Below are 23,614 nucleotides of genomic sequence, written 5' to 3'. Positions count from 1 at the left end.
CAGGACAGTTCCTTAACCAACCCAAAATCCTAATAGCGCCATGACTGAGAGATCTGTTCAGGGTCTTCTGTATAAGATGAAATGTGATTAATTTCTTTGCAACTTAGCAGCAGTCCCTCTCCTAGAATATTTCCTTCTCTCAGATAACAAGAATTTGTAACCCACGATGTCTCCCTGTTATGTTCTAATGGCACTTGTGCTTACTCCTTTTAGGAACTCTGCTTTTCTGTTTTTATTTTAACCTTATTATGCCAACTCTTTTGTTCATAAGATGAATTACCTTTAGAAATAAGAAGATGAATGGTTGGTTGGATGGATAGTGAATGGGTGATGGGTGGGTGGATGGGTGGATGATGGACAGAAGGTGGACGGGGAGATGATGAATGGATCATGAATGGATAGATGGATGCGGAAAAAGTAAAGAGAGAAAAGGAAGAGAGAAGGAAGCAGGAAATTTTGCTTTGGAAATGGACAACATGAAAAACAACCGCTTGGCTGCCAATATAACTTTTAAAAGCTTTACATGGACTATACTTAACTAAATGTTTCTAATTTCAGAGGAAAAATGATCCCTATTCTCTTGCATCCCTGGTGTCCTTTGAAGTTAAGAAGATGCCTTATAAAGACCAGCCAGCCAAACTCCCTGAAGGCAGCATAGCAGTGAGTATCTTAAAATATATTAGGTACAAATCATTTTATTGAAATTAGTTTTTAAATCACTGTTTTGCTTGTGGTAGGTTTACATGCTTATTACAGTGGCTTGAGAAAAGTTTCCCGCTTCAGATCACTATTTTCTTATTTCAGTCTGGAAATTCCTTAGTGTTATTTGATCAAATTTTTAAACCTTCATTGTAAACTTCTACCCCTCTCCCACAAAATTCAGGACTAATACCATTTTTTGAATTAGGCTCTTTTGTTTGAAAGAAGTCCAGATAGTCTTGATCATCAGAATGAAGTCATACCGATTGTAATTTTAAAGACAGCCTGGTGGGCTTCCCTGGTGGCGCAGTGGTTGGGAGTCTGCCTGCCTATGTAGGGGACACGGGTTCGTGCCCCGGTCCGGGAAGATCCCACATGCCGTGGAGCGGCTGGGCCCGTGAGCCATGGCCGCTGAGCCTGCGCGTCCGGAGCCTGTGCTCCGCAATGGGAGAGGCCACAACAGTGAGAGGCCCGTGTACTACCCCCCCCCCCCCCCCAAAAAAAAAAGACAGCTGGTGAGTGAGGGATGAGGGAGACTCTCTTCCTTAGAGACAGTTGCCACAGACCAGCTACAGGAACAGTTATCTTTCCTTTCTAAGCAAAGACCAGTAATATCTGGGGGAAGAAAGAAGTACACTCTGAGCTTCATTTGAATGAAACAGGTTTTCAGTTGAGGCTATTAAACATTACTGACACCCACATATCTGTCACAGCACAACTGCTGGCAACCTGGCAAGGCCACGCAGAGCAGAGGGGAGAACAGATGACGGGGGATGAACAGGCACGGTCACCAAAACTCTGCCTTTAACAGTGACAGTGACCACAGTCAGGGCTCCAGGAAACAATGTTAACATGTAAACCTCATCTCTTGGTCACGCCATAGAAACCTGCAACCTCGACTTGGATTCTGGTCCCCAGGTCCTTGTTACTCAAAATGTGTTTTGCAGACCAGCAGTATCGGCAGTACCTAAGAAACTGTTAGAAATTCAGAAACAGGCCTCACTCCAGACCTGCTGAGTCAGAATCTGCCTTTTATCAAAATCATCAGGGCAGCAGGTACCCTGTCATGTTTGAGAAGCATTGCTTCGGACGGTGTAAAAGTCGATACTCTCGTAATTGCTCTTCAGCCTAGGTCTTTAAAAGGTAACTAATATTTACTCTTTCTAGCCTAATCTACTTTTCGTAATTTAAATTCATCCCTTGATGAGTGATTTTCAACCCTGAGTATGCGAAGAATCACCGTCCATGTGACTTTTAAGGTTTATACGTGCTCAGAGCCCATCTGAAACATCAGGATTGAGTGAGTCGGGTGGAGCTCTGCCACTGCGCTTTGAAAGCTCTACAAGTGATGATTCTGCAGTGAAGCTAGGATTGGGAACCTCTAACACAGGCAGGCAGCATCGAAGAAAATCCACAGATTTCAAAACAGCTTCTCCTGGCCTTCACCCTGGATCCACCCTGCTCTAAGGGGAAACCTTCTGGAAATCACTACGTACTTTGCTGAGGCTGTTAACCACATTGACCTGAAAGTATTGTTAAGAAGATTATTTAAATTATGTATAAAAAGCTCTAGCTTTGTACCTAAAACGAGTTAAGTCTCAGGTCTCAATAATAGCAACCCCCCCAAAATGTCTTACCTTCTCCAGCAAAGTCCAGGATGTCCAACAGGAAACATCCATGAATTCACACAGTCAAAATATTTCAGTAAACTTTGGTGGCATTTAGAGCAAATGCTGCCACATCTTTCTTCACTTAGCTGGCCTCTGTTTCTCTTACGAGATGTCTGCCGGAGTTTGGATTTATGTTCAACCTAGAAAACAGAGGCTTTGGGTTTTTAATATAGAATGCTCATCCAAGGAGGTTCAAAGGCTTGTAACTCTAAGGGAGATAAATCTGGGTCCTTTGTCTTCTCTGAGCACATGCTCCATAACAGAAACATATGTGACAGTCAATTCCATCAACAGGATTGCATCTTTCTGTCCTGGCCACAGGTGCCAGCCTGCTGTTCTCAACTCATCTCAAAAGATCCACAAAATGATCAGATACATGCTTCCCCCGTCCCTACCACCCTTGTTCCTGCATCTTTTAAAAAGTCTTGTTATCTGATGTAGATGATTTACTGCACCGTTTATGTAAAGGTTATGGGAAAACTTCTTAGGTCTCCCAATCCCTGACTGACTGAAGGAGACGTTGCCAGTAGGAAGTTAGCTGTGCCCTACAGGCTTGATTTGAGAGGACTGTGCTTAGAGCTGTTTCTTAGAACGTGTTCTCAAAAATCCTGTCATCCTTATCTTGAAAAGGACCCAGCAGAAGGGAATTGCTTTCTGGTGATAGAATCAGTTGGACTAGGTGGTTGAAGGATCATCAGAGCTCCAGTCCATACTCTGCCACTGGGGAAAGCATCTCGGTTCCTTCTTTGGTAGTAAGACAAAAATATTTGCTTGTTTTACTAGGTCCTTGTGTGCCATGAGGAGTCTATCTGTGCTTCCTTTTCAACATGATCATAATGCAACCATTTCTTGAACCCTAGATAAACTTTCCGTATTGAAGAAAATAGTAATCCCCACTTGCTACTGGCACAGTGTCTGTGTTTGTAACAAATGAACTCTCCGTGCCAGGTGACACTTGTCGCGTTCAGAGGCAAGGAAAAGGTTGCATGATGTAAAGGGGATATGACTAAATGCTGAATCATTACAGCGCAGAAGAAAAAAAAAATCAGTCAGTGAGTTGAGCACTTTTTTTGCCTATTCATAAACTTTGGCATTTGTGTGTCATGTGACTAAAGCCGAATAATTTACATCTAGAAGAGGATATAATGGTATAACTCCAAAGGCAGTTATTATAAAATATTTCAGTAAAATCCTTAATTAAGAACTCACACATCAACTATGAGTCCATTTGACTCTTTGAGTTGTTAGCAAAACTCCAGAATCTTAAAATGGATCCCTTACATGAAACAATTGTCTGGAGTTCAAACTTATCACAGGACTTCTTTTCTCATAGGAGCTATTTGAATGTTGTTGAAAGGTATGTTCAGCTGGTCCACTTCATGTTATTATTTTGTTCTAAATGGCACTCTAGGTAGGGTGTCTTGGTACATTTATATAAAACATTCTTGTGACCCCACTGAAGTATGTTTACACAAGATTTTGTGATACATAAATACAGACATCAACATTAATCACCATTGCAAATACGACAGAGCTTTTTCCTTCTACCTTGGTATTTTGTCAAAATATACAAAAACATATCATAAATGTCAACGATAAAATGTAGGCATATTAAAGACTTATTTATGGTCTTTCCAACATAATAAAGAACAACAAGATTTACAACACGATAAAGGTAAGATTAAATGTTCCCTACTTAGCATCGCTTTAAGAACATCTAAACCACTTACAATTCATGGATCCCCCTTCCTAAAACTGCAGACAGTTATATTAAGTGGATTGTTAAAATTTTATACTAATTCTGTGAATAGCCATAGGTTCTTGATACATTAAAAAAAAAAGAAAAACAGTTTGTTAATTAGTTGGCATGTAATTGAATTTTTCTCCCTATGTTTTAAGTACTCAAGTTACTCAATGTGACTCTTTCTTAAAGCAGTTGATATATGTAGTCAAAAACCCACGTTCTTAAAGTAAAGCTTTAGTCCTAAATACACCCCACTGTCCACCTTGGGACCACCTTCTTGATAAATGAATCTAATAAAGAGGGACTTGGGTAATCTGGCTCAACATACCATTGTGTGAGATTATACAAAAGTTCTCAAGCTGTGCAGTTCAATGTGGTAGCCACTCACCACATTACCATGGATGGTGAGGCCCCCAGATGTGGGTGGAGTGACTGAAGAACTGAACTAGTAGTTTTACTTCATTTTATCTCACTTAAATGTAAACCTTAAAACTGTAGCAGTATAAGATATTTTTTTCCATTAAACGCAGCTTTATTTTTGGGGTAAGACTACATTTTACTTTAACCAATAAAAATCCAGCAGTTGTCACTTGCTGCAAGTGTAAAATAAACACTGGGTCTTGGAGACTTAGTAAAAAAAAAAAGAAAAAAGAAGAAAGAATATTTTTATATCAATTACATGTTGATATAATTTATATCAATTACATGATAATTTTGATATTTAGGGTCAAATTAAATATATTATTAAAATTAATGCCCCATGTTTCTTTTTACTCTTTTTACATGTGATGACTATAAAATTTAAATGACATACATGGCTTGCATTATATTTCTATTGGAGAGCACTGATCTACACCAGAGTTATAGAGTGTTCCAGCTTGGAGCTGTTGATAATACCAACAGAGCTTCAGAGAACATAGGCTGTTTAATAAATCTTATTCGAAATGAATGAAAAATTCTTACTATAAATTGGTGTTAAGTCATTAGGAACTCTAGAAATTAAGACCTACTTTTCTTATTTCTTATCCAGTGGATAATCTAAGCTTCTTGTGAGCTTGTCAAAATGAGCTGCCAAACATAAATATTAGAAATAACAAAGTTTGAGTATTTTTCAACATTTTATTTCGTGACCAAGCTTCTTCCAAACCATCCTAGGGTTTCCACAGGACTATGACAAATTTAAATAAACGCTGGTCCCATAAAAGTGATCAATTAAGTCTTTTCTCTTAAGCTTGCCTGTAGAGTTCAAGTTTCTCGTCTATACAGAGTATTGAGTCTCAGGAAAGCTTGGCTTTACCTGTTTCCACTTGCAGATGAAATGCCCCGTTGCCATTTACAGACCTGAATATGTCACCTGACTCCCTAATCAATGTGTTCTCAGAAAGACCTCTCCTTCCAAGACCTGGGTGACTCTCCCAATGATGTGTTACCTTTGACTCATCCACCCTGTTCTAGCAGCAGCCATCTAAATCCTCAGCCCTAGAAATCCGAGGAAGTGCTCTGGGGCACTACTGTTGTTCTGTATTTCTACTGTCTCTAGTGTAACAACTTCTCGACTAGGCAGTGAAAAACCTGGATAAGCTTAGGGAACCACCAGGGGCGACGGAAGGTCGCTGCACCTGCACCCGGTTTAGATCGAGATCGGGCAGCCTCCGTGCCACACAGAAGTCCTAAAGGCAGCAGGCGAGGACAGCAGAATGCAGGCTAGGGGGCAAAGTCACTGAGTTTGCCTTCCTTTAAATCTCTATGTCCTTTTCCCTTAGTTAATTACAGATGGTGAACGTACATGACATGCATAATCCTTCCATTGAAAGTGCTCAGAGAAAGGGTATGAAATGGTATTTTTCAAATGAACATAATGTTACCAGGAGCAGACTGGCAAAAGTTTTGGTGATGAGAATTTCAGATTTTGGAACGGATAAGGACATCAGTGATCATCTTCTCTGAGACTGTTTTAAGACTGTTGTCAGACTCTTTGGAAGCAAATGCAAACAGAAAGCCAGCAGATTTTGTAATTATACCTTGTAAAGCTGTTTTCTGCTTCTAGACACCCTAATAAGCATACCCTGTTCAATTTAATGGGGTATTAAATGGGGTATTTTATTTGTACTTTTCCATCACTTCTGCCAAAAAAACCTTCAAATATCATTATTAGATCTTTGTGAGTGACCTCTTCTGCTTGTTTCCACAGGTAGACCATGGCGGGGGGTGGGGTTTGTTTTTTTCTTTTAATTTTTATTGGAGCATAGGTGATTTACAACATTAGTTTCTGCTGTACAGCAAAGTGAATCAGTTATACATATACATATATCCACTCTTTTTTTAGATTCTTTTCCCATATAGGCCATTACAAGAGCATTGAGTAGAGTTCCCTGTGCTATACAATAGGTCCTTATTAGTTATCTATTTTATATATAGTAGAATGCATATGTCAACCCCAATCTCCCAATTTATCCCTCCCCCCTTTCCACCCTGGTAACCATAAGATTGTTTTTTTACATCTATGACTCTATTTCTGTTTTGTAAATAAGTTCATTTGTACCATTTTTGAAGGTTCTACATATAAGCAATATCATATGATATTTCTCTTTCTGTGTCTGACTTATTTCACTGAGTTTGACAATCTCCAGGTCCATCCATGTTGCTGCAAATGGCATTATTTCGTCCTTTTTTATGGGTGAGAAATATTTCATTGTATATATGTACCATATCTTCTTTATCTATTCATCTCTCGATGGACATTTAGGTTGCTTCCATGTCCTGGCTATTGTAAATACATAGTGCTGCAGTGAACATTGGGATGCATGTATCTTTCTGAATTATGGTTTTCTCCGAATATATGCCCAGGAGTGGGATTGCTGGATCATACAGTAGCTCTATTTTTAGTTTCTTAAGGAAACTCCATACTGTTCTCCATAGTGGCTGTACCAATTTACATTCCCACCAACACTGTAAAAGGGTTCTCTTTTCTCCACACCTTTTCCAGCATTTATTTTTTGTAGATTTTTTGATGATTGCCATTCTGACCAGTGTGAGGTGATACTTCGTTGTACTTTTGATTTACATTTCTCTAATAATTAGTGATGTTGAGCATCTTTTCACGTGCCTTTTGGCCATCTGTATGCCGACAGACTAGTTTTATAGATAAGACATTGAAGCCTGCAATAGCCAAGTGGCAAAGAAACTCAGCAAAAACTCAGCAGCTATTCTCTCATTCCATTTCTTTTTATTAAACCAACAATTTGAACAGACCATCAGCCCTTATTTCAACTCCTTTAGCTTAGCATTTTTTTTAACTTACAAAATTAGAACCGTTTCCTATGTTAAAATGAAACATTGGGAGGTGATTTCAGATATTAATTAGGTAAATCAGAAGAGGGAACATGGAAAAGTATTGTTGCCTGTGTTCCTGTAAATTATCTATTAGTAAATTTTGGTGATCTCTAACACATGCACAAAATACAGACCAAAACTATGTTGTTTCCTTAGTGGACTTAGAGCTTAGGGGGAAGAAACATTTACAAGAAACCTCAGAATTGTCCATGGCATCAGATTTTCTATCTCCTAGGTCACTGTACCTGGCTTATGAGTGCATGACCACTACGACCCTTTGTAGTTCCAAAATTCTGAAATTCTCATTCTGAAAACTGTATCATAAGGCGAAAGTGATGCGGCAGCTCACATGCTGGGAAAGTTGGTGCAGGGCGCAGGAAGAAGGGGGTTCGCGCTGTTTTGACTTTGTTGGAGTCAAGCCTCAACTGTGACTGTGGCCCCTCCTGCTCCCACCAGCTCTCCTTCAGCTTCTCCCGGTTCAGGAGAAAGAGGGTGTATGTTATCATGCTCAGCTGTTGAGAGAGAAAGAAAGCAACAATAATGGCAGATGGAGGCTGCAGCCGTGTGGCTGACAGGGTCTTGGTGCTCCAGCCGGGTGTCAGGCCTGAGCCTCTAAGGTGGGAGAGCCGAGTTCAGGACACTGGTCCACTAGAGACCTCCTGGCCACACGTAATATCAATTGGCAAGAGCTCTCCCAGAGATCTCAATGTCAACGCTAAGACCCAGCTCCACTCAACAACCAGCAAACTCCAGTGCTGGAAACCCCATTCCAAACAACTAGCAAGACAGGAACACAACCCCACCCATTAGCAGAGAGGCTGCCTAAAATCATACTAAGTTCACAGGGAGCCCAAAACACACCACCAGGCACAGTCCGGCCCACCAGAAAGACAAGATCCAGCCTCATCCACCAGAACACAGGCACCACTCCCCTCCAACAGGAAGCCTACAAAACCCACTGAACCAACCTTACCCACCTGGAGCAGACACCAAAATCAACGGGAACTACGAACCTGCAGCCTGCAAAAAGGAGACCCCAAACACAGTAAGATAAGCAAAATGAGAAGACAGAGAAACACACAGCAGATGAAGGAGCAAGGTAAAAACCCACCAGACCAAACAAATGAACAGGAAATAGGCAGTCTACCTGAAAAAGAATTCAGAGTAATGATAGTAAAGATGATCCAAAATCCTGGAAACAGAATGGAGAAAATACAAGAAACGTTTAACAAGGACCTAGAAGAACTAAAGAGCAAACAAACAATGATGAACAGCACAATAAATGAAATTAAAAATTCTCTAGAAGGATTCAATAGCAGAATAACTGAGGAAGAAGAACAGATAAGTGACCTGGAAGATAAAATAGTGGAAATGACTACCACAGAGCAGAATAAAGGAAAAAGAATGAAAAGAATTGAGGACAATCTCAGAGACCTCTGGGACAACATTAAACACACCAACATTCGAATTATAGGGGTCCCAGAAGAAGAAGAGAAAAAGAAAGGGACTGAGAAAATATTTGAAGAGATTATAGTTCAAAAAACTTCCCTAATAAGGGAAAGGAAATAATCAAGTCCAGGAAACGCAGAGAGTCCCATACAAGATAAATACAAGGAGAAACATGCCAAGACACATATTAATCAAGCTATCAAAAATTAAGGGAAAAGCAACAAATAATATACAAGGGAATCCCCATAAGATTAACAGCTGATCTTTCAGCAAAAACTCTGCAAGCCAGAAGGGAGTGGCAGGACATATTCAAAGTGATGAAAGGGTTAGGGTTAGGGTTAGGGTTACTCTACCAAGATTACTCTACCCAACAAGGATCTCATTCAGATTCAACAGAGAAATTAGAACCTTTACAGACAAGCAAAAGCTAAGAGAATTCAGCACCACCAAAACAGCTTTACAAAAAAATGTTACAGGAACTTCTCTAGGCAGGAAACATAAGAGAAGGAAAAGACTTATAAAAACAAACCCAAAACAATTAAGAAAATGGTAATAGGAACATACATATTGATAATTACCTCAAATGTAAATGGATTAAACACTCAACCAAAAGACACAGAATGGCTGAATGGATACAAAAAAAAAGACCCATATATATGCTGTCTACAAAAAACCCACTTCAGACCTAGGGACACATACAGACTGAAAGTGAGGGGATGGAAAAAGATATTCCATGCAAATGGAAATCAAAAGAAAGTTGGAGAAGCAATTCTCATATCAGACAAAATACTTTAAAGTAACGGCTATCACAAGACACAAAGAAGGACACTACATAATGATCAAGGGATCAATCCAAGAAGAAGATAGGGCAATTGTAAATATTTATGTGCCCAACATAACAGCACCTCAATACAATAAGTCAAATGCTAATAGCCATAAAAGGGGAAATCGACAGTAACACAATCATGGTAGGGGACTTCAACAGCCCACTTTCACCAATGGACAGATCATCCAAAATGAAAGTAAATAAGGAAACACAAGCTTTAAATGATACATTAAACAAGATGGACTTAATTGATATTTATAGGACATTCCATCCAAAAACAACAGAATACACTTTCCTCTCAAGTGCTCATGGAACATTCTCCAGGATGGATCATATCTTGCATAACAAATCAAGCATTGGTAAATTTAAGAAAATTGAAATCGTATCAAGTATCTTTTCTGACCACAACGCTATGAGACTAGATATCAATTACAAGAAAAAAAACAAACACATAGAAGCTAAACAATATGCTACTAAATAACCAAGAGATCACTGAAGAAATCAAAGAGGAAATCAGAAAATACCTAGAAACAAATGACAATGAAAACACGATGACCCAAAACCTATGGGATGCAGCAAAAGCAGTTCTAAGAGAGAAGTTTATAGCAATACAATCCTACCTCAAGAAACATCTCAAATAAACAACCTAACCTTACATCTAATGCATTTAGATAAAAAAGAATTTAAAAAAACCCCAAAATTAGCAGAAGGAAAGAAATCATAAAGATCGGATCAGAAGTAAATTAAAAATCGTATGAGGAAACAATAACAAAGATCAGTAAAACTAATAGCTGTTTCTTTGAGAAGATAAACAAAGCTGATAAACCATTAGCCAGACTCATCAAGAAAAAAAGGCAGAAGACTCAAATCAACAGAATTAGAAATGAAAAAGCAGAAGTAACAACTGATACTGCAGAAATACAAAGGATCATGAGAGATTACTACAAGAAACTCTATGCCAATAAAATGGACAACCTGGAAGAAATGGACAATTTGTTAGAAAAGCACAACCTTCCAAAACTGAACCAGGGAGAAATAGAAAATGTAAAGAGACGAATCACAAGCACTGAAACTGTGATTAAAAATCTTCCAACTGGGCTTCCCTGGTGGTGCAGTGGTTAAGAGTCCACCTGCCGATGCAGGGGACACGGGTTCATGCCCCGGTCTGGGAAGATCCCACATGCCACGGAGCGGCTAGGCCCGTGAGCCATGGCCGCTGAGCCTGCACGTCTGGAGCCTATACTCCACAATGGGAGAGGCCACAACAGTGAGAGGCCCGTGTACCGCAAAAAAAAAAAAAATCTTCCAACTAACAAAAGCCCAGGGCTAGGTGGGTTCACAGGCGAATTCCAGCAAACATTTAGAGAAGAGCTAACACCTATCCTTCTCCAACTCTTCCAAAATATAGCAGAGGGAGGAACACTCCCAAAGTCATTCTACGAGGCCACCATCACCCTGATACCAAAACCAAAGATGTCAAAAAAAAAGAAAGCTACAGGCCAATATCACTGATGAACATACATGCAAAAATCCTCCACAAAATACTAGCAAACAGAATCCAACAGGAGACTAAAAAGATCATACACCATGATCAAGTGGGGTTTATCCCAGGAATGCAAGGATTCTTTAGTATATGCAAATCAATCAATGTGATACGCCATATTAACAAATTGAAGGATAAAAACCATATGATCATCTCAATAGATGCAGAAAAAGCTCTAGACAAAATTCAGCACCCATTTATGATTAAAAAAAAACTCCAGAAAGTAGGCATAGAGGGAACCGACCTCAACATAATAAAGGCCATATATGACCAACCCACAGCCAACATCATTCTCAATGGTGAAAAAGTGAAACCATTTCCACTAAGATCAGGAACAAGACAAGGTTGCGTACTCACCATCATTATTCAACACAGGTTTAGAAGTTTTAGCCACAGCCATCAGAGAAGAAAAAGAAATAAAAGGAATACAAATTGGAAAAGAAGAAGTAAAACTGTCACTGTTTGCAGATGACATGATACCATACATAGAGAATCCTAAAGATGCTACCAGAAAACTACCAGAGCTAGTCAATGAATTTGGTAAAGTAACAGGACACAAAATTAATGCACAGAAATCTCTGGCATTCCTATATACTAAGGATGAAAAATCTGAAAGTGAAATCAAGAAAACACTCCCATTTACCACTGCAACAAAAAGAATAAAATACCTAGGAATAAACCTACCTAAGGAGACAAAAGACCTGTATGCAGAAAATTGTAAGACACTGATGAAAGAAATTAAAGATGATACAAAAAGATGGAGAGATATACCACGTTCTTGGATTGGAAGAATCAACATTGTGAAAATGACTACACTACCCAAAGCAATCTACAGATTCAATACAATCCCTGTCAAACTACCAATGGCATTTTTCACAGAACTAGAACAAAAAATTTCACAATTTGTGTGGAAACACAAAAGACTCTGAATAGCCAAAGCAATACTGAAAAAGAAAAACGGAGCTGGAGGAATCAGACTCCCTGACCTCAGATTATACTACAAAGCTACAGTAACCAAGACAGTATGGGACTGGCACAAAAACAAATATAGATCAATGGAACAGGATAGAAAGCCCAGAGATAAACCCATGCACATATGGTCACCTTATCATTGATAAAAGAGGCAAGAATATACAATGGAGAAAAGACAGCATCTTCAATACGTAGTGCTGGGAAAACGGGACAGCTACATGTAACAGAATGAAATTAGAACACTCCCTAACACCATACACAAAAATAAACTCAAAATGGATTAAAGACCTAAATGTAAGGCCAGACACTATCAAACTGTTAGAGGAAAACATAGGCAGAACACTCTATGATGTAAATCACAGTAAGATCCTTTTTGACCCACCTCCTACAGAAAAGGAAATGAAAACAAAAATAAACAAATGGGACTTAATGAAACTTAAAAGCTTTTGCACAACAAAGGAAACCATAAACAAGACGAAAAGACAACCCTCAGAATGGGAGAAAATATTTGCAGATGAAGCAACTGACAAAGGATTAATCTCCAAAATATACAAGCAGCTCATGCAGCTCAATATCAAAAAAAACAAACAACCCAATCCAAAAATGGGCAGAAGACCTAAATAGACATTTCTCCAAAGAAGATATACAGACTGCCAACAAACACATGAAATGATGCTCAACATCACTAATCATTAGAGAAATGCAAATCAAAACTACAATGAGGTATCACCTCACACCAGTCAGAATGGCCATCATCAAAAAATCTACAAAGAATAAATCCTGGAGAGGGTGTGGAGAAAAGGGAACCCTCTTGCACTGTTGGTGGGAATTTAAATTGCTACAGCCACTATGGAGGTTCCTTAAAAAACTAAATAGAACTACCATATGACCCAGAAATCCCACTACTGGGCATATACCCTGAGAAAACCATAATTCAAAAAGAGTCATGTACCACAATGTTCATTGCAGCTCTATTTACGATAGCCAGGACATGGAAGCAACCTAAGTGTCCATCGACAGATGAATGGATAAAGAAGATGTGGTACACATATACAATGGAATATTACTCAGCCATAAAAAGAAATGAAATTGAGTTGTTTGTAGTGAGGTGGATGGACCTACAATCTGTCATACAGAGTGAAGTAAGTCAGAAAGAGAAAAACTATGCTAGCACATATATATGGAACCTAAAAAAAAGTAAAAAATGGTTCTGAAGAACCTAGGGGCAGGACAGGAATAAAGATGCAGACACAGAGAATGGACTTGAGGACACAGGGAGGGGAAAGGGTAAGCTGGGACAAAGTGAGACAGTGGCATGGACACATATACACTACCAAATGTAAAACAGATATCTAGTACAATGCAGCTGCACAGCACAGGGAGATCAGCTCAGTGCTTTGTGACCCCCCCTAGAGGGGTGGGATAGGAAGGGTGGGAGGGAGACACAAGAGGGAGGGGATATGGGGATATATGTATACATAGAGCTGATTCACTTTGCCATACAGCAGAAACTAACACACCATTGTAAAGCAATTATACTCCAATAAAGATGTTAAAAAAAAAAACAAAAACTGTATCGGTGTGCCTCCAGTAATATTAGGGTTATTTTAAGTTATCATTTCATGCTCTTTCTCTGAGCACCTTAAGATGCAGGATTGAGCACTGATTTCATACATTATCAGATGTAATTCACCAAGGAAAAGGGATATAAAGAGAAACTGTCTGGTCCCCAACTGGCTTGTGGAACCATAACCATGCAGAGGATCACTTCAGAGTAAATTACTGGAATGGAGATGTTTGAGTCCTTGCAATGCATTTCTTCAAAATTGGTACCATGTGTCCCGTCCTCAAACTGTGTCAAGTAGGGTGAATGTGATCCCTCTGTGGTCATGGAACGTTGCTATCATGGAACCCTCTTATCGATGCTCTGGATGAATAGGGGCAACACTGGCCAGGGAAGCTAACAGGTAAAGGAGGAAGGTACAAAGGTGAGTAGGTTACACTAGGCTTTCTCTCACTGAGAGCATCTGTCAAGTCCCCAGCATTCCTCACCACGTGGAATCTCTAGCAGTTTCACCACCATCAGTGTCGTTGTTCAGCCTGGATGTAAATGATACTTGGGGCTGGAGAATCAAGTGAATAAGTCATCAGTACGTGTGTGGCACAAGGGACGTGGACCAGGATGAAGGAGCAATAAAAACCTTGACAGGCTAAGAAGAGCACAGGCAGAATGCTCAAATCTAGTTAAGAAGGTGGAAGGAAAGATGTGAGCAGAGGGACTTCCCTGGTGGTCCCGTGGGTAAGACTCCACGATGCCAGTGCAGGGGGCCTGGGTTTGATCCCTGGGCGGGGAACTAGATCCCGCATGCCGCAATTAAGACCAGGCACAGCCAAAATAAATAAATAAATAATAAAAACAAATCAATAAATATTAAAAAAAAAAAAAGACGTGAGCAGAGGCAGGACCCAGCACTAGGGCACAGGCTCTGAAAACACCCATGTTTCCAGCCAGGGGAAGCACCAGAACCACTACCCCACCCTGAGTTCACCCTCACCTCCTGGTGGGGTAGGGAAGTGTGGCCTAGAGTTTCTGCATGTGGGTCAGGACGAGACTCAGGATCCTTCCAACCAACACAGTTAAAACCAGGAGCACATGAACCAGTTCAACTGAGGCTATGCTCACTTCTCTCTAAAACCAGATAGGCCTGCTTTGGTGAGTAACATTTTAGATCCAAGAATATTTTTCTTTCTCTTTTCTTTGACAGCAGGTGTGTGTGGCAGGGCTGGGTCTCTCCTTGGTTTTTTTGGGAGTCTCCAGAGGCAGAGGTCCCCAGCACATGGGCTATAGTAGAGCTGCTTCTTCCCACGTGGGGAGGCAGGGGTGGGTCGCACACATGGAGTGTGCAGTCCTGCTGGGAAGGTCTCATTTTTTGTCGAAGTTCCCTTGCAACAGTGGGGAATTCAGTGAGGCCCAACAGCAACTGAAAATTGGATTTAAGACCGAAGGCAGCTCCAATACATTGGGACAATTAGCATTCATGTCACTGACTACAGTTACTTTCATAAAATGTGAGTTACTTTCATAAAATGCATCATGGCCTTACATGACTGTGATTACTAGAGCAATGATGGGCTCTTTCTTGACAGAGCACAGAGCCTAGGGCTAAAGAGGCAGTGACACTAATTAGATCTGTGGATCACTTAGTCCCCTGGGACTCAATTTTCTCATCTGTAAAATGAGGAATTAGGTGATGTCTATCCTTCTTGCACTCCAGCAGTCCATGGTTGTTTGCAAGCTCACCTCTCAGTGAGGTGAGCCCAGTTCTGTGGAGAAACGTGTGGGCAGACTTGGCTTTTTGTAGGGTTTACTTTTAGCCATTTTTTGCCGTAAAAGGTCCAACCCAATTTAAGGTAACTCCTTTCCACCTTGTTGGTTCCTGGTCCACCTCAATTCTATTCTAGGGTTTCTGGGTTGGTATAAGCCAAACACCCACCAAGTGTCTGTAACTGGACTTGCACCTAACCTGGGAGGCCTGAGAATGTGCCAGTTTTTAAGATGCCATGTTCAAGTGCTGTAAACCATCAAATCTCCCCTGGGGTGATTTCAATTATTGCATGGATCCTTTCAGAAGTACTCCCCCCAGTATTATATTGGTAATTACTGCTCTATTTCACCCAGTAGTTTTCACGTTAGAGCTCATTTCTTTTATGTTCCGTTCCAGATTAAAACATCGGTTATTTGGGCAACCCCAAATGTTTCCTTCTCGATCCCGTTATGGGTAATAATACTAGCAATACTTCTTGGATTACTGGTTCTGGCCATTTTAACCTTGGCTTTATGGAAGGTAAGTTTATTTGCTTTCTTTTCCTTTTTCAGTAGAGAGGCCACGGAGAGGATTTAAAAGGATATACCTAGGATTTTAAAAGACAAGGCTAGAGGCATGATTTGGGAATTTCCAACATAGGGACATGAAGGGAAAATGGTCTTGTTTGCTTTGGCAAACTTAGTATGCTTGTGGAAGTGACATTTAAGAAGATTGAGGGTGTTTATTGCTGCTTTTATCTTGTAATTTCTTGTAAATAAATGTAAAGAGAGTTGGACTTTATTAACTAAGACCTGTGATCTTCTTTCCAATATGCTTGGAGTGATCATGTTATGATGAAGACTTCTTTGTCTTATTTAATTAATCGAGATCTTAAGCTTTTTGTTGACACAATCCTATCAGCAATACTTTGAGAGTTTTCTTTATAAGCACTACACGGATGCAATTAATATAGTAATTAATTATTACATGGGCTTTCAATGACACCACATAGATCATGCACGTTCTAATATTCTCAGACTTGCTTTTTTCATCTTGCCAACTAGTCCATCCCATTAAGAAGCCTTAACTTACTCTTTCATGTGTTTTGCTGACGTTTCTACTAAAAGTCTACAATGTGAGTTAATTTCTGGTCCCCAAACCACAGTACTGCCAAGTTTCACAGAGCTTTCCATTCCAAAATAGAAACAATGTCACAGTGACATGACTGTGAAAGTAATTAATCCAGTCACATCTTAGTTAATCGCTATTGTTGGCATTCTCCAAAATCATAGTGTATTTTTATTTTGAAACATGAGGCACGCTTAATAAACTGAGAAAACCTTGCCTTTTGAGTTAAATAATGGCTTTCCTGATCATTATCAGCTGTTTTGTGCCATCCTGAGCCCACAAGGGTCTATTGCACAGTCTACCTTTACAAATAGACTTTCATGTTAGTCTGTTATTTATAGAAACTTTATGTCCATAAATGATGCAACGATACATAGCAATTGATAGAATATTGCACTAGTCCTACAAAGGAAAGATGACTCAATGGTTATAAGTCAAACCCAACAAATTGGGCTTCCAACCTAAGAAACAAGAATTAAGGTTCTAGGTTCCTAGGAAAAGTTATATTCTCCTAGACCAAGTACTCCTTTGAAATTCAGGAGAATGAAAATTCTATAATCACCTCTTCCCCGAGTTGCTGATTGATTTTCGGAGTCACGAAGATGTTCTGGGATTGAAATAAAGGACCCATATACTGTATGGGTCGTCCATATACTGTATACAGTATACAGTATATTCCTCCATATACTGTATGTTCCACCAAGTGCAGAGAGATAGACAAGCGTCTCCTCACTTCTTCCTTCAGTCCATCCCAAGGTAGCCCACAGTCCACTTCAGGATTCTGCCAGCCCTGGCTGGCAGTTCACATTGCTGCTGGCTCCAGAAAACATGTCAAAAGCAGAGAGGGACTCCTTGGGCCAGGTTGCTGTAACCCCAGAAAAATATACGAGGTCCATAAGCGGTTTATATAAAATGAACATTCTCCCACCACCATGGACATGGCAGGAAGGACACAGATGCTCTGCGTAGGCAATGAATTCTTCTCTGCAGGTAAAGAACACACTGCTATCACCTCGTAATTTGGAGAATTGAGCAGATTATATTCTCAGAGCACCAAGTTCCTTAGACAACAAATAAAGGGAAAACTCTTAGAATGAGGACTTTCACAAATTCTCAGGATGACCTGACTTGCTAGCCTGTTTCTCTCTTTGTAGTGCGGATTCTTTGACCGAGCAAGACCCCCCCAGGATGATATGAATGACAGGGAACAGCTGACCAATGAGAAAACCCCTGAGGCGTGAAAAGGAAAACCAAAGACCAAACGAACTCCGACACTGGTCCAGTTCAAAGAAAAGAAGGATCAGGAAGGTTCAACCAAGGTTTTCCTCTACCTGCCAGTGTCCTAAGAATTGGAAAGGCCATGGTATCACCTTGTCTACACTGTGCTTTCGAAAAGCTGCCTCGGATCCCAGTGACCCTTTTCCGGAAGGAAGCATCCTTGACGCTGCAGAAACAATGGACAATCGCGGAAGATGTCTTTGGCTTGAGTCCTTCCGTATTTGGCAGACACTTTGAAATGGGTATGGGAACATGAGGTTGCTTTCCAGATAAATCCAACTGAAGTCTCAAAGATGCAATGTCTGAATTAGGATAGACTTTAGAAGGTGAACTAGGACCAAACCTTCCGACACTACTGTATCCAACGGAATATTTGACACCTCCCTCTGGAAAAGAAACATTTCTAATGACGTTACTGCTCAGGGAGACCAACCTATGCTGTTGGGACTGTGAAAGTACTTTGGAAACGGCAAAGATCATCTTTGTAAGTGAGGATAACGATTTATTTATTTATTTTCCATGGCTCTAGGCTGATACGCTAGAGGATTTGGAAATTAAGATTTGGTTCGCTGGTTTTCAAAATCACTCACTAGATTTCCTTCCGAGATATCCAGTTTGTGTATAATATATCATTTAGCAGAACTTAGTCAGGATTTAGACAGCGTTAAAGAAAAGCAAACTGGTATTCGAAGACCGTTTCACTCAACACCTTGCTGCCTTCTACCTGAAATTACTTTTATTCACACTTCCAGGGCCTCACATCTGCTTAATTTAGCTTTGCAAAAAGTTGCATTTGTATTTCCTTTTACAAAAAAAAAAATAGTAATAATCTTTCCATTGACTTAATTAGCAATATACAAATTTCCAGGGACTCTTGACCCTAGGTGGTGCTTAAAAGTAATGGTAAAATTTCTAGAATCCATTAATAAAAAAGCAATTTAATAATTTGGGTAAATATATTATTTTTAATATCTACAAGAGGCAATGCCAACATTTAGCTTGGTATTAAACATCTATTTTTTTCTACTACACCTCAAACTTATATTCACAGAAAAGACATGTTAAACATAAATAGGAGGAAACGTAAAGTTAGGCAGATGTGAGATGAACCTAGAAAACATGTTCCTAGGGATTTTATTTAGAATTGCCTATTCCCACTTTACTATTCATTTTTACTGCTAATCTTTATAGTACATGACTTTGGAAAATAATTTTTACTTAAGCTATTTTCCCACTGTCTTCAATTTAACCATCACAGAAACTTCATGTTTAAAACTCTTGTAAATAATCCATAATCATGTGTAACAGTATCATTTTTCAAGTAAAATTGACCAGCCAAATTTATATAGTCTGCCCAAGTTTGTATCCTTTTTATGATAATGAAAAACTATTATGAAGAGATGCTGAACAAATTTTATATTTATGTGCAATATTTTATAGACCTATGTATCAAAAGCATGTTTACACTGGCATTAGTTATTTTTAAAATTAATATCCTGAATATTAAGTATGATAGAACCAGCAGACCCAAATCCTTAAGTTTATGAAGCAGTTGGAAAATTTATATCCCTATTTCAATAATCACACTTGATTTGAAAGATGAGCCAGACTCACAGACACTAAATTTTCGGTCATGACTTAACCTGGAGAGGAGCCATTTGGTTACAGCTGCACAACTTCTTTGGAAACCAAACGAAAGGCACATGGACGAACACACTGAACAGTTTGTATTCTGTCCGCTTGTGAGTTAAATTCTGTCACAGTAGTGGTTTCAAGCTGTCAGGAACCCAAGTCTGGCTCCCAGTGTGTGTGGCTCACTGGGTGAGAACTGCACATGTTTCAAAGAGTTGGAGGGTCCCACACCAGCCTCAGGGGGTCTTAGGTGTTAGTTGTCTGGGTGGAATTGGTCGTACAGGGAGGTGGTCGTTTCTGTAAGATGATTGGAGGGATGTCTCTCCAATCATATCACAGAGATGGGTCTCTCTTCCCCCAAATAAAGCCCTAAATCTTCTCGTCATGCCTGACTTCTGGCCAAGAGAGAATAAAAGATCCCTGAGAAAACACACCTATTGCCTTTTAAGCTAACCTGTGCGAAGGAACTCTTAGGTCTGGGACCCTATGAGCCAGGGCGTACAGACACCTGGAGGAGACTCGAGGTGCCAGGGGCAAGGCTGGATCCAGAACAGAGCAGGTATGAGGACTTCAGAGGCAAGCTCCAGGCTCACATCTCAGCCAAGAGTGGTCCCCGTCTAGAAGGACAGGCGCTGCCACCTGCAGGCAGTTCACAGACGGCCATCAACGTACACTGAGGTCAGGTGCGTTCTTGAGCATCCCCTCGCATGGAGAATATCATACCAGTGCACTGAGTGAATCTGCTTCTCATCATGTAAAGCCAATCACTTTCATCATTCATAATGTGCTGTGCTTCTCTTAGAATCTATCTATATTTTAGATATGCCTTTTGAAATACTTGCAGCTAGCTTTCAAGAATGGGAAAAAAAAATGGGCAAATCAAGTTTTATAAACTTGAAGATTTTTATACACTAAGTAAACAACATGGACCGGTCGCCACTGAAGCCCCACTCTTTGAACTCAACTCTTGCTTTATTTAAATACACGTGTAGATATCTGTGAAGATTTTCATGTACTTATTTACCTTGTCACTAATAAAATTAAAAATTAAAGACATGATGACATATTTGTGGTTTGTTTCACAAGCAACATAAAGCTTTCCCACAATGGCAGACATCAAAGGTTTCTGTCTTTATGCCTTCATTCATTCATTCATTCATTCATTCATTTTTGGCTGCGTTGGGTCTTTGTTGCTGTGTGGGCTTTCTCTAGTTGAGGCGAGCAGGAGCTGCTCCCCGTTGCGGTGCACAGGCTTCTCATGGCGGTGGCCTCTTCTGTGGCAGAGTATGGGCTCCAGGGCCACAGGCTTCAGTAGTTGTGGCACATGGGCTCAGTAGTTGTGGCACAGAGGCTCAGAAGTTGTGACTCGTGGGCTCTAGGGTGCAGGCTCAGTAGTTGTGGTGCACGGGCTCAGTAGTTGCTCCGCGGCATGTGAGATCTTCCCGGACCAGAGCTCAAATCCATGTCCCCTGCATTGGGAGGTGGACTCCTAACAAATGTGCCACCAGGGAAGTCCCACGCCTTGATTCTTTACTACAAAAACATTTAACATTGGAAGAGATTTGAAAGAGCGAGAACACGACACTTCTTTGGGATGATGAACATGTTCTAAACTTAGATTGTGGTGATGTTTGCATGAATAAACTAAGAAGGACTGGATTGTATGCTTTAAATCGGTGAATTTTATGGTATGTGAATTAAATCGCAATACATATGTTTAAAAAGGTGTGAGTCATTTCTAATACCTACACTTTCATACAACTGATTTCTTTTCTCTACACTGCTGTCAAATTTTGTCCATATAAAAATCTTTGCTTTTTTATGAAGCCTTCTTCGAGTCTTCGGCCAACTTAAAGGCTCCTCCTGTTCTCCAATAGCATTTTGTGAATGACTACACTTTTCCATTTGTTCTCATGACTGTTCTCCAGCTGGGCCGACCCTCTGCGTGAGCAGGAGTATCTTTCACCTTTGTGTTTCCTACACCTAGCACCAACATCTGTTATATAGTCAGTGCTCAAAAACCGTTCTAAAGTGAATGAATGAATATACATATGTGCACAGCAATAATCATGGGAAATATGTACTCCTGTAACCTGCTCCCATTACAAAGCTTGGAGATACACACATTTTTTATCCTATTTATAGTGTTCACACAGTGTTGTTATAATAGTTACCCAATGTTTGATCCAATTAGCAGATCATCATTTGTTTAACCAACCCTCCTATTGGAAATATTTGTTTACAGATTCATATATTAAGAATAGCATGAAATTGAATACTTTCATACATGAGGCTTCTTTTTGGTTATTTCAATGAGTGAACTTCAAAAGAGTGAGGTGGTTTGGTTAAAGTATATGAAGAATTTTGTAGTTCTTGATAGTATATGTTAAGAGGACTAGATCAATTTGCATTAACCTAAAATACCATTTCCTTCATAATTCTGTCAGCATTTTAAAATATTTTGGTAATTGTTTTCAAATATTACTTTCTTTCAATTTGTATTTCACTGGAATTTGGTACATTTAATGTACACATTTGAGTTCTAATATTTATCAACCATTTAATACAGAGCAATTTATTGCTCATAAAGGTATTTAAATAGTTGCCACTTCTCTGGTGTTCATGAATTACAGTGAAAAGAACCCAGTGCCTGGATGCTTTTCTTATAGCCGAAAGCAAGCAGGAGGATGAATCCTTCACTTCATACTGTATATTCACTCACACTTTAAAGCCTAGACATATCTAAAAACTCAGGGTGGTCCAGAGGTGCCTATGTATCCCAGATGAAAAAACGTAAAAGGAAATAAGATTCAGGAATATTGGTGCTGAAAATCAATGCGCCACCCCAGTACAAACCAGCTGAGCGGGGCAAGACATCCCCGTGGCACACCCAGAGTAATCCATGATGGGCTAGCCCCACCGGTCAGAGCCTGCGCGCGCTCATAGTGGGGGACGTGAAAGAAGTCTTGTTGTGTCTTGAGAGTAGCAAAGTGCTTTCTAGTTGTATGTATGCAGCAAGAGCTCAGCCTTCTCCCCAAATTCTGTTGATACCTTTGTCACTTCCAGCCATTTTACATGCAGACACTGAACAGCATCAAAACTTTCTAAAGGTTGAGTTGAGATCTGGGTGCCTAGAGTGGGCAAAATAAGATAAGGATCCCTCCTTGGAGAATTCTGAGAAAAGGCAGAATTCCCTCCAGAGCTGCACACTTCCTATGTGAAAGGTGACCATCTCACAGGTTACCTTTATAAGACACAGCACCCTGGTGACCTCAGGAAGAACCAAAACATGAACACCTTTGGTTGCTATCCATGAATGCCAACACAGTACCTCCCTAGGGCCTAATGTTCTTTTCCGCACATACAGCAGATTTTCTCCTTCAGAATTGTGATCACATTAAAAGTTGACTTCTGGCCTTCTAAGCTTGCATCCTTCCATGCTGTCCTCTCCCTTCTCGCCACCCACCACCTGATCTGGAGGAGCCGGCTCAGTCTGTTGCGGCCAAACAACATGTGGAAACGGTACGTGGGACCAGGCATCCCGAGCACCGGGCCTGGGCCTCCTCTTGCCTCACCTGGGCCCACCCACTGGGCGCGGGGCAGAAGAGGAGCTCTCCCTTCATTTTTGAGCCGTGTGGCTGACAGGGTCTTGGTGCTCTAGCCAGGTGTCAGGCCTGAGCCTCTGAGGTGGGAGAGCCGAGTTCAGGACACTGGTCCACCAGAGACCGCCCAGCCCCATGTAATATCAATTGGCGAGAGCTCTCCCAGAGACCTCCATCTCAACACTAAGACCCAGTTCCACCCAACAGCCAGTAAGCTCGAGGGCTGGAGGCCCCATGCCAAACAACTAGCAAGACAGAAACACAACCACAACCATTAGCAGAGAGTCTGCCTAAAATCATACTGACTTCACAGACACCCCAAAACACACCACTGGACATGGTCCTGCCCACCAGAAAGACAAGATCCAGCCCCACCCACCAGAACACAGGCACTAGTCCCCTCCACCAGGAACCTACACAAGCCATGGAACCA

At 40.5% G+C, this 23,614-nt stretch overlaps 1 protein-coding gene across 2 annotated transcripts in view; it reads left to right on the top strand.

Moving 5' to 3' along the window:
- The window catches only part of ITGA8 (integrin subunit alpha 8), a 181,185-nt gene extending 160,211 nt beyond the window's left edge, over positions 1-20,974 (top strand). For both annotated transcript variants that reach the window (XM_027121954.1, XM_027121953.1), the window contains 3 exons: positions 559-660; positions 15,959-16,081; positions 17,824-20,974. In XM_027121954.1, the coding sequence (XP_026977755.1) occupies positions 559-660; positions 15,959-16,081; positions 17,824-17,910 (312 nt within the window). In that variant the 3' untranslated portion in view covers positions 17,911-20,974. The remainder of the gene's footprint in view (positions 1-558; positions 661-15,958; positions 16,082-17,823) is intronic.
- Positions 20,975-23,614: the final 2,640 nt, after the last annotated feature.

This window comes from Aethalodelphis obliquidens, unplaced genomic scaffold, assembly GCF_003676395.1.
Source record: "Aethalodelphis obliquidens isolate GAN/ISIS:26980383/991018 unplaced genomic scaffold, ASM367639v1 scaffold23, whole genome shotgun sequence".
In the NCBI taxonomy this organism is placed as follows: Eukaryota; Metazoa; Chordata; class Mammalia; order Artiodactyla; family Delphinidae; genus Aethalodelphis; species Aethalodelphis obliquidens.
This window is presented reverse-complemented; position numbering and strand designations above follow the sequence as displayed.